The sequence below is a fragment of the Micromys minutus genome (assembly GCF_963924665.1).
Source record: "Micromys minutus genome assembly, chromosome: 9".
Lineage (NCBI taxonomy): Eukaryota > Metazoa > Chordata > Mammalia > Rodentia > Muridae > Micromys > Micromys minutus.
This window is the reverse complement of record NC_137978.1, coordinates 6,954,627-6,970,972: the sequence shown is the minus strand read 5'-3', so window position 1 is coordinate 6,970,972 and position 16,346 is coordinate 6,954,627. Positions and strand designations below refer to the sequence as shown.

General features: G+C 38.8%; 1 protein-coding gene across 4 annotated transcripts in view; it reads right to left on the bottom strand.

Annotated features, from left to right (window-relative positions):
* Positions 1-16,346, bottom strand: part of DOCK7 (dedicator of cytokinesis 7) — a 174,791-nt gene that overhangs the window by 77,054 nt on the left and 81,391 nt on the right. For all 4 annotated transcript variants that reach the window (XM_080921575.1, XM_080921576.1, XM_080921577.1 and 1 more), the window contains exons 16-22: positions 15,817-15,887; positions 12,506-12,644; positions 11,370-11,471; positions 8,346-8,432; positions 7,030-7,261; positions 5,267-5,431; positions 2,876-3,045 (exon numbers count right to left, since the gene is read on the bottom strand). In XM_080921575.1, the coding sequence (XP_080777701.1) occupies positions 2,876-3,045; positions 5,267-5,431; positions 7,030-7,261; positions 8,346-8,432; positions 11,370-11,471; positions 12,506-12,644; positions 15,817-15,887 (966 nt within the window). The remainder of the gene's footprint in view (positions 1-2,875; positions 3,046-5,266; positions 5,432-7,029; positions 7,262-8,345; positions 8,433-11,369; positions 11,472-12,505; positions 12,645-15,816; positions 15,888-16,346) is intronic.

The following is a 16,346-nucleotide window of genomic DNA, read 5'->3' as shown; positions in this document are numbered from 1 at the left end:
AGCATTTATCAAGAATCTTAGGTAGACTTCACTTGGAAGGTGGCCTTCTAATTAAAATCTTAAATGATCTCAGAGAGCTGGTCACAGGATAATCGTGCTTAGACACATGATATAACCTGACTCAACTTCTCTTGTGCATCTTAACTTATAAAGCAACAGTCTAGACAGACACCACGTTGTGAACAGAAGGCAAAGTAACAGCAGGGAAACATCTCAAGCTCTCACATTAATTCAGAGAGACATACTGCCACCTCATACTAAGATGGCAGAGATGATAAGAAGGCATAGGAAAAGCCTTCAGTTCAATCTCCAACATGGGGGTGGGGGAAGAAAGAAAGAAAAAAAAAAATCAAAAGAAAACCCTGAGGCTTTCGGTTTAACATATGTGCATTCTGAAAGGGGATTTAGGAAAACAGGTAAGAGGAGTTCCTGAGAGACATCTGTACTGAAAAGTACGGTGGGGAATGGTGAACATAGTATTTGTGACGTTCTTAATAAAATACTAGACTTACACAGTAAGAGATTATCAGAAAAGAAAGAACTGAGAAGAATGTGAAAAGACAGAAACAGTAAACTCTAAAGAACAACACTAAGACAACCTGAACAAAAGAAAAACAAGAATTTGTATCAAAGACCCTGGCAGGACTGGAACAGAGAGAGGCTCAGAGCATGGGCTGTCCTTTTACAATGGAGGCAAACAATGTAATATTAACAAGAGCAGGTGCAGTGGGAGGGAACAGGAAAGAGGATTAAAGAACTCAGCAGGAGGAAAGGAGGAAAGATACAGAGTTTACACAGTAGAAGAACATGACACAAACTACAATGGGCTCCACTTTAAGAGGCAGCAGAGCTGGCCCGGTGGCACCAGCACTGGCTCCAGGACTCCCACCAAAACTTAAAAAAAAAAAAAATAGTGTACAAAGTAGCAGCAGAAACACTGGAAGAATTTCTTAAAATTAAGAAATAACATGCGCCTGTGGCTGAAATGATTTGGTATATAGGAAGGAACTGATCATGTAGGACAAGAGATCAAAGGGAACCTGAGTAAATGGGGTTAGAAGACTCACAGACAAGAGGAAGCAGTGGACAGAAGCTGGAGGGAGGGTAGCAGGTGGTCTGTGGCCGTAACCTATAGCAGAATGAAACGGTGGAAGAACACAGCATGGCTGCCTGACTGACAGCAGTGGGCGTTTCGGGTGAGAGAAGAGATATTAAGGTTTGATGGTGACAAGAACGTGACTGGTCCTGACTAGTTATAATGACTAAGGATGAAGACAGAACATTTAGAAACTCCTCCCTCTTTCCTCCCGAGGAAAACTAGATCAAGTGAATAGAAGCTAAAAAGGCAGGAAAACTCCCAGAGTTGGGACACTAGAAAGAAATATGGATAATGGCTGGATGACAAAATGCATGAGATGAAACCATGAAGGCTAAGTTACTGGTCCTGAGGGAAGACCTAAGTGAAGACTGTGATGAAGACAAAAGACTCCACCTCTAAAGGGAAGGAGTTATGGCAGCGTAACCTGGACAGTAAAATAAGAATTAAGAATAAGCATACAAAAAATTCACACTCCTTACATTTTTATGAGATAGAAGAATATTATTAACATTAAGGAAAAATATGAGAATAATTACCAATTTTTTTCAACAAAAGTGAAAAATGTAAAACTACTTAAAACGTAATCAGATCTAGGCTGGCAGCACATACCTGTTACCACAACACATGGGAGGCTGAAGCAAGAGGAACAGGAGTTCAAGGCTAGCCTGGGCTACATAATGAGACACTGTCTCAAAGAAAGAAAACTTAATTAAGAAAGGCTGTGATGACTTTTTTTAAAAAAGAAATTAGGATACACACCCATATGTCCATGTATATACTAATTTCGAATATATTTGAACAAGTTGTTACTATATTCCATTTACTAATTTTTTTAAAAAGCAAAACTAATACCAATTAATAGAGATTTTCTTGTTCTAAATCTTGAAGTTATATAACAAATATAAAAAGAATAATTGTCACAGGAGGCACAATGTATAGAAATTAAGAGAGAAATTTAAGGGAGAATTAAGAAATATGCTATCTACAGACTTTGAGCAATAATTACTTATAGTTCCCAAACATGACTCTAAATTATGATTATAAACTCTGTAGAATGCAATTGCTAAATATTTCCCTCCACTAAACAACAAAAAATTGATGAGGATAAAAATAAGGTTAAAAAAATCTTTTCCTAAGCTTAAACTCAGAGTTACCTTTGTATTGTGTCTGTAAAAAGTAATTTCCTTGCTATTTTTGGCGTGATAATAATGGAAGCTCTGAATAAAGTACAGGTAGGTCTCATCCTAGATGGTCGCTCTAGTCTGGGTAATTACTAAGCACAGTTAAATAATCACACTTTCTAGTCCTAGTGCAGGTTACCCAGGTCCATAGGAAATGGAACTCTTTTAACAAGCAAAGCCAGGAACTATCTGGATGCGGTCCTAAAGGAGGAGCTCACACAGGACATCACTGAAAGCACATTCTTGTACATATCAGTCATATAGGTCCCTCCGCATGCTACAGAATCAATCTAACAACTTTTCACATGAGGAGACATCAGACAAGCTACATGTGATGATTCATCATAAATAAATTTTAGAATCTGGCAGATTTATTTTTTAAATGCACAATGTACAGTCCAGTTTATAACAGCAAACATATTAATAAAAATGTGGAAAGCACTTACTGACAGAATAGGAATATTTTGCTTTTTTCTAACTCGGGTAAAATCTTTTAAAAATCCATACTTACTTTGAACTTAAATACATCTTAAAATTAAGAATAAATTAAGTACTTGGATAGCTATCATAAATGAATAGCATGTCCTCGGTTTACCTTACTGCCAATGATTGACCGAACTTCATCATCTGGTGATGTGGGAGTCCCAGATATATCTGGATTACTGTTGCTAAGGCTTCGAGAACGGTTTAAGTTAAGGCTTGCGGGTCTCACTGCAGACCTAGCCATTGTGGCATAATGCACTGATCCTCCCAAACCCCCGGGACCTAGAGTTGCAGTAAAGAACACATAATTAGTAAGAGAGGACCCCCCAAATAACCACCTTACAAATTTCCACAAAAATTATAAATTGCTTTAGTTTATAAATGAAAATTAACACACATTCTTTTTTTAAAGAAATCACTAGAAATAAAACAGTGACAGATGTGTGGAGTTCTGCTTTACAGCATCTGACACAAACCATATGGATTATCAGTAATGCCGTCAATGTTTGAGTAGTTCATGAACAATAAATCAGTGAGTAAGAAACACACAAACGCCACCTTTACTCAAACAACTGTGTCTCAAACACAGATGTAGCTGCTGCTACTGCTTCTGTTCCTTTTCTGCTTATACCTTCTGCTCTGCCTCTTGATATATGGTCACTACAGGAACATCCAATCTCTTACCAACACCACTTAAATAAAACAGAGTATGTTTTTAATTTCTTTATCTTCATAAGTGATGTGAAAAATAAAAACCAGCATCTTTGTTTTACATATCTCTCTCTCTCTCTCTCTCTCTCTCTCTCTCTCTCTCTCTCTCTCTCTCTCTCTCACACACACACACACACACACACACACCTAAAGATAATTCTAAGAGCCTAGGTTATAAAAACAAAGAATTCTTTTGTCTGAATAAAATCACTTATTATCTATAAAAGGAAAAATAACCTGCAATTATATTCATTATCTGCATCTTTTTATGCATGTATGTATACATGTGTATTCTGTGAGCATGCATATATACATATACATACATACATATATACATATATACATACACACACACATATTGTTTGGTTTCTTAAGATTGGTTTTGAAATCAAACTCAGGTCTTCATGATTGTATGATAATTATTTTATAGAATAAACTATCTCCCCAGTAATCTATGCCTTTGGATTATAAAATATTTTACAGTGTCTTAATAAAAATGATACAAATCTGCAACTAATTAATGTATATACTGCTTTTAGGTTACATGTCAAACATGTGAACTTTTACTGCTGAAGTAAACAAAAAGGCAGATGGAGACACATTCTGGGTACTGTGTTCTGGGTACCACTATCACTCCCACGCTCAGATTCTAGGTACTGTGTTCTGGGTACCACTATCACTCCCACGCTCAGATTCTGGGTACTGTGTTCTGGGTACCACTATCACTCTCACGCTCAGATTCTGGGTACTGTGTTCTGGGTACCACTATCACTCCCATGCTCAGATTCTGGGTACTGTGTTCTGGGTACCACTATCACTCCCATGCTCAGATTCTGGGTACTGTGTTCTGGGTACCACTATCACTCCCATGCTCAGATTCTTAAGTTAGACAACCTAGAATCAAGACAGTAAGTTGTGGGGCAGGAAAGAAGGTCTCCTTTTTTCTCTCTTCACAACAAAGACAAGAAATTCTAGGCTAAAGCTTAAACCAGTGATGTTGCCAACAGCTGCAATGGGCCTTGTACCATCATCACTAGAGATGAGTGACTGCTGACACAGCAAACAGATAAGCAGTTCCCAAAGCTCAATAATTAACTAACCAACTAAACAGAAACTCAACGTCATAGAAAAGACAAGAAACTACTTAAGGCTTTAATATTCAGAAAACTTATGTTATTTTACTGGTCATGAAGAAATTGGAATTTTATATTACTATAGACTTTTAAAGGTTAATAGAAAATCAGTCAGCAATGTGTCTCCTTAAATGTTCAAAACACTCTGACAATGACAAATAAAATAAGGCTATTAATTTTCACAAGAAATGATAAAATGTTTTCAGAGATGGATGAAGTGACTGTCAAGGTTCACTTCTAATAATTAATTTAGCCAATTCTCCAAATCAACTTAAAGGAAGATGTATATAAATGATAGGGTTTTTTTTTTTAAAGATTTATTTATTTTATTTATGAGAACACTATGGCTGTCTCCAGATGTACCAGAAGAAGGCATCGGATTCCATTACAGATGGTTGTGAGCCACCAGATGCTTGCTGGGAACTGAACTCAGGACCTCTGAAAGAGCAGCCAGTGCTCTTAACCATCGAGCCATCTCTCCAGCCCATAAATGATGTTTTAAAAGGAAACATATCCCTTCAATGACTAACACAGTGAATGTTCCTTAGCAGAGAGTGAATAAATGTTATAAATGTGTGAATAACACCATGGACTACCTGAGTACGTCAGTCTTGGCAAGAATACTGCATGAAGGGTTACTACTAAAAAGAATAGAATACCTGGTGATGGCGAATTAGGGTAAGTATTTGGCAGGCGGAACACATAATAGATGTATGATGCAAGAAGGGTATTTCTGCCGTGCTGGTCATGGTTTCCTTCTAAGTTTTTGTGAAGTCGATTTACAATTGATGCCATAGCTTCAAAAGATGCTTGCCCTAGATTAACTTTTCAAAAAAGAAAGAAAATATTTTTGCTTTAATGATTTTAGATTTGCAGTTCCACAGGAAAGAAGGCTCTGTCCCTTTTACATAAGGCTGTGAGCAGAATAAGATACGTAAGTATATAAGATATAAAAATATTGTGCTGATTTTGAATTTTATACTAGCCCAATAAGTATTCTTAAAAACAAAAAAACAAAAAAAAAAAAACACATTTTGTACATTTATTTTGAAAACTGAGTGTGGTAGATTAATTAAAACAAAAACACTGCCTAACAGGGAAAAAAAAAAAAACCTATTTTGAGAAGTAATACAAAGCACAAGAGAAATCCACGTTATAAACAATCGAGAATTAACTTCTCATTTTAAAGATGACTTTGAAAATCTAAACAGCGTACAATGTGCACCTACACTTTTAAAGAAATTTAAAATAACAATGAAAATAAGTTATTAAAAACAATCATACAAAAAGAGAATAATGGGTAACAGCTTGATTGAAATTATTGACTCTGTGAAAGGATTAGAAGGGGCTGTGATACTGGAAAACAGCAAAGCACCTGAAAGGCAAAACAACACCCACTCCATCTTCCATGTGGATACACCATAATTCTTTAAAACCAGGGGATTCTAACAGCACACTGAAGAATTAGGTCAGCAAGAAGCCATCTGAACAGGATGTCAGTTCTGTGATTATTCATTTAATCATGATAGAAAATTACTGACAGCTAAATGAAAGCAGCCAAGTTTCTTGAAAGTTAAATAATCAAGTGAAATGGTCTTTTACAAAATAATGAACATGTGCTCCAGAGACAGGATTGTGAGGCAGTTCAGCAACTTCCTGGTTCCTGGGTAAGTCCTTTATCTCTCCCCCCCCACCCCCCAGTAACTGTTCCAAATCAACAGAATCCTCTCCAAAACCAGGTCTGGAGAGATGGCTCAGGAGTTAAGAGCACTGACTGTGTCCCTAGGAGAGTACATATCTCAGGATGGTGAGCAGAGAGCTCCTCAGTACCACAAGTTAACAAATGGTAACAACATAGTAGCTAGTGTTTCTTTCCAGCTGAATTTCTTCCCAAGATTTTTATTTGGAAAGGATGGAAATGAGAAACAATTCTATTTTTCAGAATACAAAAGAGAATAATACAGTGATTTTGAGAAAACAAAGAGAAAAGCTATAGGAAATGGAGGCAAACAAGTGGATGAAGATGCAAAATAGATACACTGTATGTGCTACAAAATGGAACGGGATTATCTATTGGCAGATGGATACGCTGTATGCTCTATAAAATGTAACAGGATTATTTTTTGGATGCTTTTCTTAACTACTCTGTGAAAGCAGGGACCAAGCTTTGGATTGTGTCAATGAATATCTATTCATCATAAGTGCTTAATAAATACTTGGTGACTGAATATTAATTTGTTTTGATAGTCTGAGTAAAGGACTATGAATACATATCATTTCCTGGTACACACAAGTCAGCAGTGCCTCCCACCCCTCCCACAACAAGCACAGCAAACAGAAATCAGCATTCCTTTTAAATCTGTTAGAAATGCAAAATTATAAATTACAAATGGAATGATTCATCCCACATAAATGTACTTACCTATTTGACCAGCAATCACAGGCGGTCTGACAACTAAAAGTACGAGTTTATCAAGCAGAAGATGAAGAAACCGGACTACTGGCTCCAGCTGTGAGGAAGTCAGGGCTGAAATGCTGCTCTTCAGTTCACTCTCTAAGTTGTTTTCCATGATCCGCATGTCCCCAATTCGGACTGGGAACATGTGTTCATCCAGAGCATTGACAAGAGCAAAGAATTTGTCAAGATAAGGGTCCTGAGACAAAGAACAAACACAGAAGTAAACAATTTTAACCACATCAATTCCCAAATTCTCAACAACTACAGAACAGTAATATCGCATATTAACTGATAATGCAAAAAGCCACATACAAGTATACAGTTTCCTTGTTGTTGTGAAACAGCCATCAAATGTCATCATTTACTCAGGAATCTTTGAATGATGGAGGACCTCACTTGTACCTTGAGTCTGCCAAGTTCTGGGGCTCAGTGGCAGGAACTTTAGCAAGTGATACCTGTTACTAACTCACTGTCTCCTAGCGCCTACTCTACCTTCCTTCTCACACATGCAATACAGGAGCTCACTCCTCCCTCTCGTGCCACTTCCTGGTCAGCTGTAGGTGGCTGGAGTTGATGACTTGAAAGGCTCCTCCTCCTGGTGGGGGCTAGAAGGATGCCCAGCAGGGCAATGGCAGCTCTGCTGCTCCTGTGGCAGGTGCTCCCACCAATTTCTTTGACACCACAGGATGCTAAGCTACATGTTGTCACAGCAATGGGTACTCTCCCAGATTCTGACTGTCAGGTTTTAGGAGCTTTCTTTGGTCTTCTAAGATTCTTTGTTGATACTTCTCCGTCTGCTGTCCGCTGTTATCACAGAAATCTTTTAACATTCATTTAATAGGAAATCATCTTTAATATTTTGAATTAAAATGTTATTAATTCAAATTGCTGATGGATTTGTCTCCTAACTGAACCTGTCTGGTTATACAACATCTCTCCTCACTGCTAAGAGAGTCAAAAACACGGACCAAATGCTCTCTAAAAATTTTCCCTGAGACACTTGACTCTGACTTAAAAACGAGCTCATAAGAGCTTTTCTACTCTATTTTGCCATGTACCTGAAATTACAAAAACAAGAAAAAGATCCATACTTGTTCAAAATACATCAGCCACATTTAAAATTCAAAGTATTTAATGAAATTAATGAAGAAACATTTAAATCTGTTTTTAACTGACAAACACTCCTGAAATTTGGCAAGACCAGAGTCACCATAAGTGAGAAACATGTTCAATTCATCTAAGTGAAATCTGATTATAAAGAAAGACTAAATAAAACTCACTTGTGTATGAATGGATGAAACAGCAACAACTTCAACATTAAATACTCCTTTGTGGTTGTCCACCCACTTCATACCAGGCAGAGGAACCTGAAAGACACCAAGCAGAGTGCCCACAGCTTGCAAAGGCTTTATGACTAAAGGTACTATGGAAATACCTACTTCTGTTTATTCTTTGAGAATTTTATACATGTATACAATGCATTTTGATTATATTTATCTCCCATTTCCTCCTCCCAAAGGCAAGTACATAGACTGGACTTGTGCTACACACAGCTAAAACTCTGGGTAAAATTAACAAATTGAACACAAAGACTTTTAAAGGTGAACGAAGAGACAGGCTACCAACCTCAACAAGCAAAGGCCCATAAGCAGGTCCTGTATCTTATTTATGCTTTAAAAACCCAGGACTGGGTGTGAGAGAAAGGAGCTCCAAAGAGCCAAAGAGGGAACTGTGCCCTGACCAGCAAAGCCAACCATACTTCAGCCATCAGCCAACAATCATCCTTAGGACAGAGGAAATCCACACAGAGGAAAACAAGAAGAAATGAGGGACAGCACACCCTCCTCGGCTGTGCTTTTATGTGTAGAAGACACCCGAGTTCAGCTGGAAGTCCCATTTCAAATTCCTATGTGAAGGAAGAGATCCAATCCCTCTGCTGGGTCGATAATAAAGGTGTGGAGCGCAGCACACCGGCACAGCTCCCTATAGAAGTCAAGAGCACTGCCGTGGTTTGGGTAAAAAGTATGCGCCAAAGGCGTGGCTGCCGAGTGACGGGCACCCAGCAGAGGTTTCCATCCTCCCGGGGAGCCTGCTCCCTTGACAGATTCAGGAAAAGACAACGATATTCTGAGGTGGTGGAATCTGGGAGGTAGAACCACGTTGGATGTGGTTGTCACTGTGAGCATGCTCAAGGTTTTCCTTGTCCAGAACCCTTCCCTCTTCTGCTTCTGACCCAAGTCAGGAACTCTTCTCTCCCTCCTTTGATGCTATGATGGTCATTTGCCTTCTTGAAACTTCAGAGCAACACATGCACAAAACGCTCTCAGGAGTTTGCCACAGAGGTGCGAAGCTGGCTCACTCAGCTTTGGGATTCCCTGTGACAGCAATTTTTGTGGTGTCCCACAAAAAGAGCATTTATGAGTTCAGGGTGAGAAACACATGTGTTTAAAGAAAAACAATCAAAAGATTGAGAAAAGGAAGAGTAATAAAGCTACACTTTAAAAAACAATTAAGAGCTTTAAATAGTAATTACCAGGTAAAACTGAAGAAATGTTTTTGTTAGAAAAATAAGTTTCTCAGTACTTAAGCATGGTCACATGTAAAGCCCAGCATTAAGACCTAGTAAAACAAAAAAGTAACTCATCGAATATAGTGGGGATTTCGCTCAATGGTAGTATACTTGTCTAGGGTGTAAGAAGCCCTGGGTTCTACACTCAGCACAGGAAGGGGGTTGGGAGAGAAGAAAGGAGGCAGGGAGGAAGAGAGCAAGGTATTAGGTATTTTCAAGCTGTCTCCCCACACAGTCCCCTCCCACAATCCTTAGCAAGTCTTTTTACCTTCTCTTGGTCTCTTTCTGAGTTTTTAAAGCTTGAACCTATATTGACTTCCACTGAAATACACACACACACACACACACACACACACACATATATACTATAAGCTGTTTGTCTATGAGAGAACATTTGGTGCTGATCTTTGTGTTTGGCTCACCTCAAGAAATATACTTTCCAGATAATTTAAAACTAAAATGCTCATTATCACAATTTAAAAAGCTATACTTTTCAGGTATTCTGGTATACAAAGTAGTGGGTTTTGTCATGGCACCTTTATATGCATGTGCCACTATAAAACTCATGTTTAAAATCTACTATATGCAGTCATATGTATGGGTGTTTCGCCTGCACGTATGTCTGTACAGCACATCTGTACAGACCCATGGAGGCCAGAAGAGGGTCTGATTCCCTGTGACAGAAATTGCAGACAGTGACTCATTGTTACGTGGGTACTGAGAATCTCCCTGGAGCCTCTGGAAGAGGAGCCTCTTAACTGCTGAGCCATCGCTCCAGCCTTAGTTGTCTGGTTCATGTATGTTATCCACATATACAAATGGTTAGCATGCACTTGTATGAGCATTTGTACCTGCAGACGGTCTGCATGTTCTAGTATGAGCATTTATACCAGTTCCTACAAGAAAACCACTGGCCTTGCTTCAGAAACTGGCTTTTCACTTGATGATTATTTCAGTAAAAACTAAATCATAATTAATTTTCCACAAAAAATACACTTCCTTATATAAATTTCCTATGAAAGATGATTTGTTTAAACGATAGTAAATAAAGAGGAAGAATATTTTTCTCTCTGGAAAAGGCCATGCTTATGCACAGCAATGCCATACAAACTGGAAACAGACAGAAGGCTGGGAGTAGAGAGCACGTGTCATTTCCTAATGCTCTCAGGGAACTACAATGCGCTGCACACCACTGTGAGTGCGTGCAGACATCCTACCCTCATGTGACTTATAAACAGATAGACTAAGTTAACAGACTTGGAGAGAAGTCCAAGGAGGAAAAGGATGTGACGGTCAGATGGAGGTGGCTGTCTCTCAGGCAGAGATGTTGGCACTGGCAGCCAGGGGAAGTGCACAGGCCCAGGAAGAACAGGGCTGAGCGACGGGGAAGGCAGAGTCGGTGGCAGAATACAGTGTGACGGTCAGAGTGAGAGCCTGGTGGGTTGTTAAGTATGTTTATTTGAAAATCTCAAGTTTCAGTCTATAAACAAATGCCATGTTCATACATTCATGACGCAGCTCAGGCCAGCTTCAAACTGTCAATCCTCCTGTCTTAGTCATGCTGGAACTAGTTTGCTACCATACTTTAGAAAGACAAACTGTAATAATCAATGAAAAACATTCTATTACGTACATTCACATAGAAGAAACAGCAAATATTTGTTTGGTAAACATCTTTATGATCGAAATCTTTTTCATTCAGTCTGGAGAGTTACACATGCTGAAAGGCACTGACCTCAGGAGAAAGCACCGAGTAAGCCTGCGGTGGCTTTTCCAGTGAGACCGGCAGGCAGAACTGCCCCGTCTTCAACCGGCCATTCTGCAGCATTGGGATCCACTGGGGACAAAAGGGAGTAAAAGGAGACATGGGTCTGTTACAGAATCACGGAGTGGACAGTCAGCTTTAAGAATGTGACACAAGTCAACTTTCTCTCCTATCGACAGGCACTACGTGTGAAGCCACCTAAGGAACAATGGGTCTTCAGTACTCCACTTCCCTAACGACAACTAATTCATAAAAATTCCCAAACTAACTATTTTACCATGAAATATTTAATATGTGGTCTTATTATCCAAGGAAGAATCAGTTCTAGAAAAGGCTACAAAATCAATTTTAAAACAATAGTTTCACTTTAAACAGAGAAAGCCTTAAATATTGGAAATAAGAGTTTAAATATGGGCTGGAGAGATGGCTCAGTGGTTAAGAGCACTGACTGCTCTTCCAGAGGTCCTGAGTTCAAATCCCAGCAACCACATGGTGGCTCACAACCATCTATAATGGGATCCGATGCCCTCTTCTGGTGTGTCTGAAGACAGCAACAGTGCACTTATATGTAATAAATAAATCTCTTTAAGTTTAAATATAATTTATTTCCTGGCAGCTAACATAAATTTTGTAGTAAACATAAGAAACAAAAGTATTGAATCAAATATAAATTTAAGTTGAAGGATAAATTTTACAACAAAGTTGTGTAACAGCACCTTACGCTCACCTTCACTGTTAACCTTGGCAATATGACCATAATCGGTTTTGTGTTTTTTTTTTTTTTAATATCCATAAGGCTTTCATTTCTTGTCTATGGGGGTTTTTTTAATTCATTCAAATCATTCTCTCATTAAATCTATTATGTTTACACTGCATCTTAGAAAAACACCCAACAATCAGAACCAACACATAAGCCTTTATGAAAGTTACTAAGTGGCGAAGGACATTAGTGAACGGTGTGAGGACGCTCCCTTAACCTTACAGTTTTCCATTAAATCACATGGGCAGCACTGGAACAACAGGAAACATCTACGGAGCACTACAGCCCATCAATACTTTAAGACGATTCCTTAACATAAGCGTAAGGCAACAACAGAAAGACTTACTGTATATCCAACTGGGGTTTCAAGAGGAGTGTTTTGTTTCTGTTGACAACTAACATGATAAAAAGTAAAGAGCAAGTGGTGATGGTCAGTTAACGTGGCAGGGAGTTTGACCTTGACTTCCTCGTGAAAATCAGGAGACCTTCATACAAAATAAAAACCAAAAAATCATCAGTCAGTAATTTGCTTAAAAAGGATAATGGCTGCATTTGCTTATCTGACTGGTCTTAAGATTAACTTAGGTTCATGCATAGTTGGTTCTCTGCTCCACGGAATGTTTTCCATCATCCTCATTTTAAATAATTAACTTCTACTTCTAGATGTGGGAGCAAACATTGTTTCTGAAATTATTCCTAAGGTTTTTATGAATGAGCTGAGGTATCCTAATATTTGAAAATTCATTCATAATTACCACCTAGATAACAAGATCTCCATCATCCTGGACACTGTACTACATTTATAAACCAAATTTGGTACCCACTACACGGAAGTCAAACAAGTATATTTTGGGCATATACTTTTAAGCCACACCATACAGAAACAGTTTCCTTTGCTGGGATCCAACCAGCCTTTGGGAGGGGCATCTCTAAAGACACCTGAACATTAAATCAGGTGAAAGTTTCCTTCAATTGTTCCATTGTTAACAAACAGACTACTGCTGACACAAGGAAATGAAGACAAAAATCAGAGAAAGTCTGCAAATTGAACTTGTCCCACAGCATAGAAGTGCCCCTAAGGATTGCACTAATAAAAGAATGTCACGCTTGATGGCCATGATGCTCTTTTCAACAGAAGGGAGCTGTCTCAAGGCAACACTTTAATAGAGTCGCGGCTATTTTTCTTGAGAGACAAATAAAACAGAGCTCCGTAGAGGTATCCTACTTTCCCATTCTCGGCATCCTTCAGAATCATACTCGGTGGAAACACAGCTAAGCCGTCCAGTTCCAACCACCTTTAAAGTGAAGGCTGTCCATCCTGCCAGGTAAGTTTCTTTTTCAGATGTCAATCAGTCATCTTGTTCAAAGCCTCAAAACTTGGCAGGTTTGGATTTGATCACAGAAACAGTGAGTGGAATTAGGCCTTAAATACGGTAACAAGAAAGAGCTAATGCTAGCCGAGAGCCTGTGCCTGCTGAACATTTTCAAAAGCAAGCGTCCTGTTCCTAAGCTCACCATCCGTCACTGAATTACAAGAGCCTGGATCTATCGGCTATGTCAGGCAGTACTGCATTTCATTTCCACTCCTAATTAAAGCAATAATGATAATGACCCAGCCAAACTGAGAAACTTTTAGAAAAGTGTTTTTTAATAGAAATACATTTCCTGTTATGCAATATTTGGGTTCTTCATTTCTCCCTGAAATCACACTATAGGTGTTTGTAAGAATAACTGATTTCAGTATGTTAGTTTGTCAGATTGGGGCTAAATTTTTATTTTTGTGGTTGTTTTAAAGATAAGTAAGACAACAATTACCCTTAAAGCTATATAACTTAGCAGGAATATGAACTGGACAGAGATGTCAAAAGGTACAAGGGTTGGCAAATGTTCACAGGCCAAGCCCAGCACACTACCTAGTTTTATATTCCTGGAGATCAGGAATAGGTTTCATATTTTTAAGTTGTTTTAAAAATCTGACTAATAATATTTCTCGATATGAAGTTGAAATTTTAGGGTCCACAGCCATCGCACATTAGTGTGCCATCACTGACTGCTGTGCTTAGTGTCGGCAAGAGATGGTATGCCCCACAGGCTCAGACCATATACTACCCAGTCCTTCACACAAACTGTCCGTCAGCTCCTGATGGAGAACACACTTCAAGAACAAAATTAACAGACTATTTCCAGTTTGAGATCAGTATGATCTTTGATATGATATTTGATACAGGCCTGAAGAGTGTGCAGAAGGTCCAAGAAATGGAGACCAAAAAAAAAAAAAAAAAAAAAAAAAAAAAAAAAAAAAAACCAGGAAGGATAATATTAAGATTTACAATTTTGATTAGATTCCAGAGAACAGGAAAATGTCAAGGATCTCAAATTCTGAACCAGAAAAATGGTAGTATCATAATTAAAACAGAGAGTGCTACAAATACAAGCACGGAAACCAAGAAGACAGGACACGCAAACCAGTGTGTCTCATCGGGCAATGAAAAGATACATGAGAACAAAAGGTACTACCAATGATTTCGAATGTTCCATATAAACGTTACAATAGAATTGTTCTCATGTGATGCAGCAGAGAGATATTAGATGCAGACATAGAAGTGTGAGCAAACATGTAGTGTTTTGTGTGACATCACTAGAGAGAAGATCTTAAAGGCAGACAGAGCTGAAGTGCGGCTGCCAAGGAAGGGTGAGAGATGGGCATTTAAAGGAGAGCAGAAAGCACCGCAGAGCCAGGGAGCAGCTCCAGCTCCTTACACAAGAAGCATGCGCTTCACTTTGAAAGTAAAGATGAAGCCAAGAAAGAACTGTGATGGAAGAGACAGGAGCTGAGCATCCTCTGAAGACGTGGAAGGAGACTGAGAGCAAGTCGCACCAAGAGGAGAGAGGCCATTGCTACCACTGGAGGAAAGGCAGAAAGGATGCAGATAATCCAGTGAACACAGAAATCACAGATCTCAAATGTGACAACCATAATCAATAAGCTAGAAATGCAGGGAATAAATTGGAAGCTGCAGGAAATCCCATAGTTACTGGTTCATGAGAGAAAAGATACAAAGTAAAACTAAACCATAATGATCACAAGAAGACTGTAAAAGAGGGGCTAACAGAAGAAAAAGGAATGACTGTAGCCCTACATGTGATACACAATTCTGCAACAGCTCACCCAATAGGACAATCTTGTGATTTTCCCCTTAACTAAATTCAGTAACTATCCCTCCCGCACACAAAGAGAAGAAAATAAAAGCTAGACAAGGTCAACAATTTCTCACAGAACTAACCCTGAAAAGCTACTAAATCACTCGATCATGGGATGGTAAACACATCAACCCTGCAAGGAGCTTGAGCAGAGCAGATTTCAACAAAATGAGGAGGTATCTAAGGAAAATCGGACAAAGATCAAAGGGCCAGAGGTCCCAACACTAACCACTGGCTATGCAGGAAGAGACAGACTTTAAGATGCTCTTGTCTAAAGCCTGGCGTCCGACATGTCTACAGAGAAGAGCTGCATCTACAGACGGAAACCTCGTTCTGATGGCAGTCATGAACTTGGCACGTTCAGTGCAGCAAAGCATTTGGTAAACATGCTAATGTGAGTGCTAACAATGCCACTAAGAAGTGAGTAACTTTGAAAGAAACAGTTTAATTCAGTACCTGTTATGATATACTACGGCTGTATAGGCTTCCTTTGAAAATTCTGAACAGCTAGATTTACCAAAGATTACCTGTAACAAATAACAGCATGTTGAAACTTGGTTGTAATAAATGCTGGATGGTTCACATCTATGTAAGAATTGTATGCTTTAATAACTACTTGAGAAAATGGGCAAAATCAGCCCAGTGAAGAACAATGTGCCTACTTATGATCTTTAAAAGCTCAACTGCTTAAGTACTTCTCAATGATAGATCAATCTGACATTCAACCATTCAGAAAGCTTCTACAATTATATTTCTATTTACTGAGTAATATACATTTTTGTCTTCTTCCCCTTCCCTGCTTTTTTGAGACAGGGTTTCATGTAATCAAAGTGGCCTTGCACTTCACGTGTAGTTGAGGACTGCCTTGACTCTAATGCTGGGACTATAGGCATGTGCCACCATGCCTAGTTTTACGAACCCGGAGCATGTCTCTAGCAACTGATCTATATCTTCAGCCCTCTTTCCTTTTTCTTAAACAAAGTGAA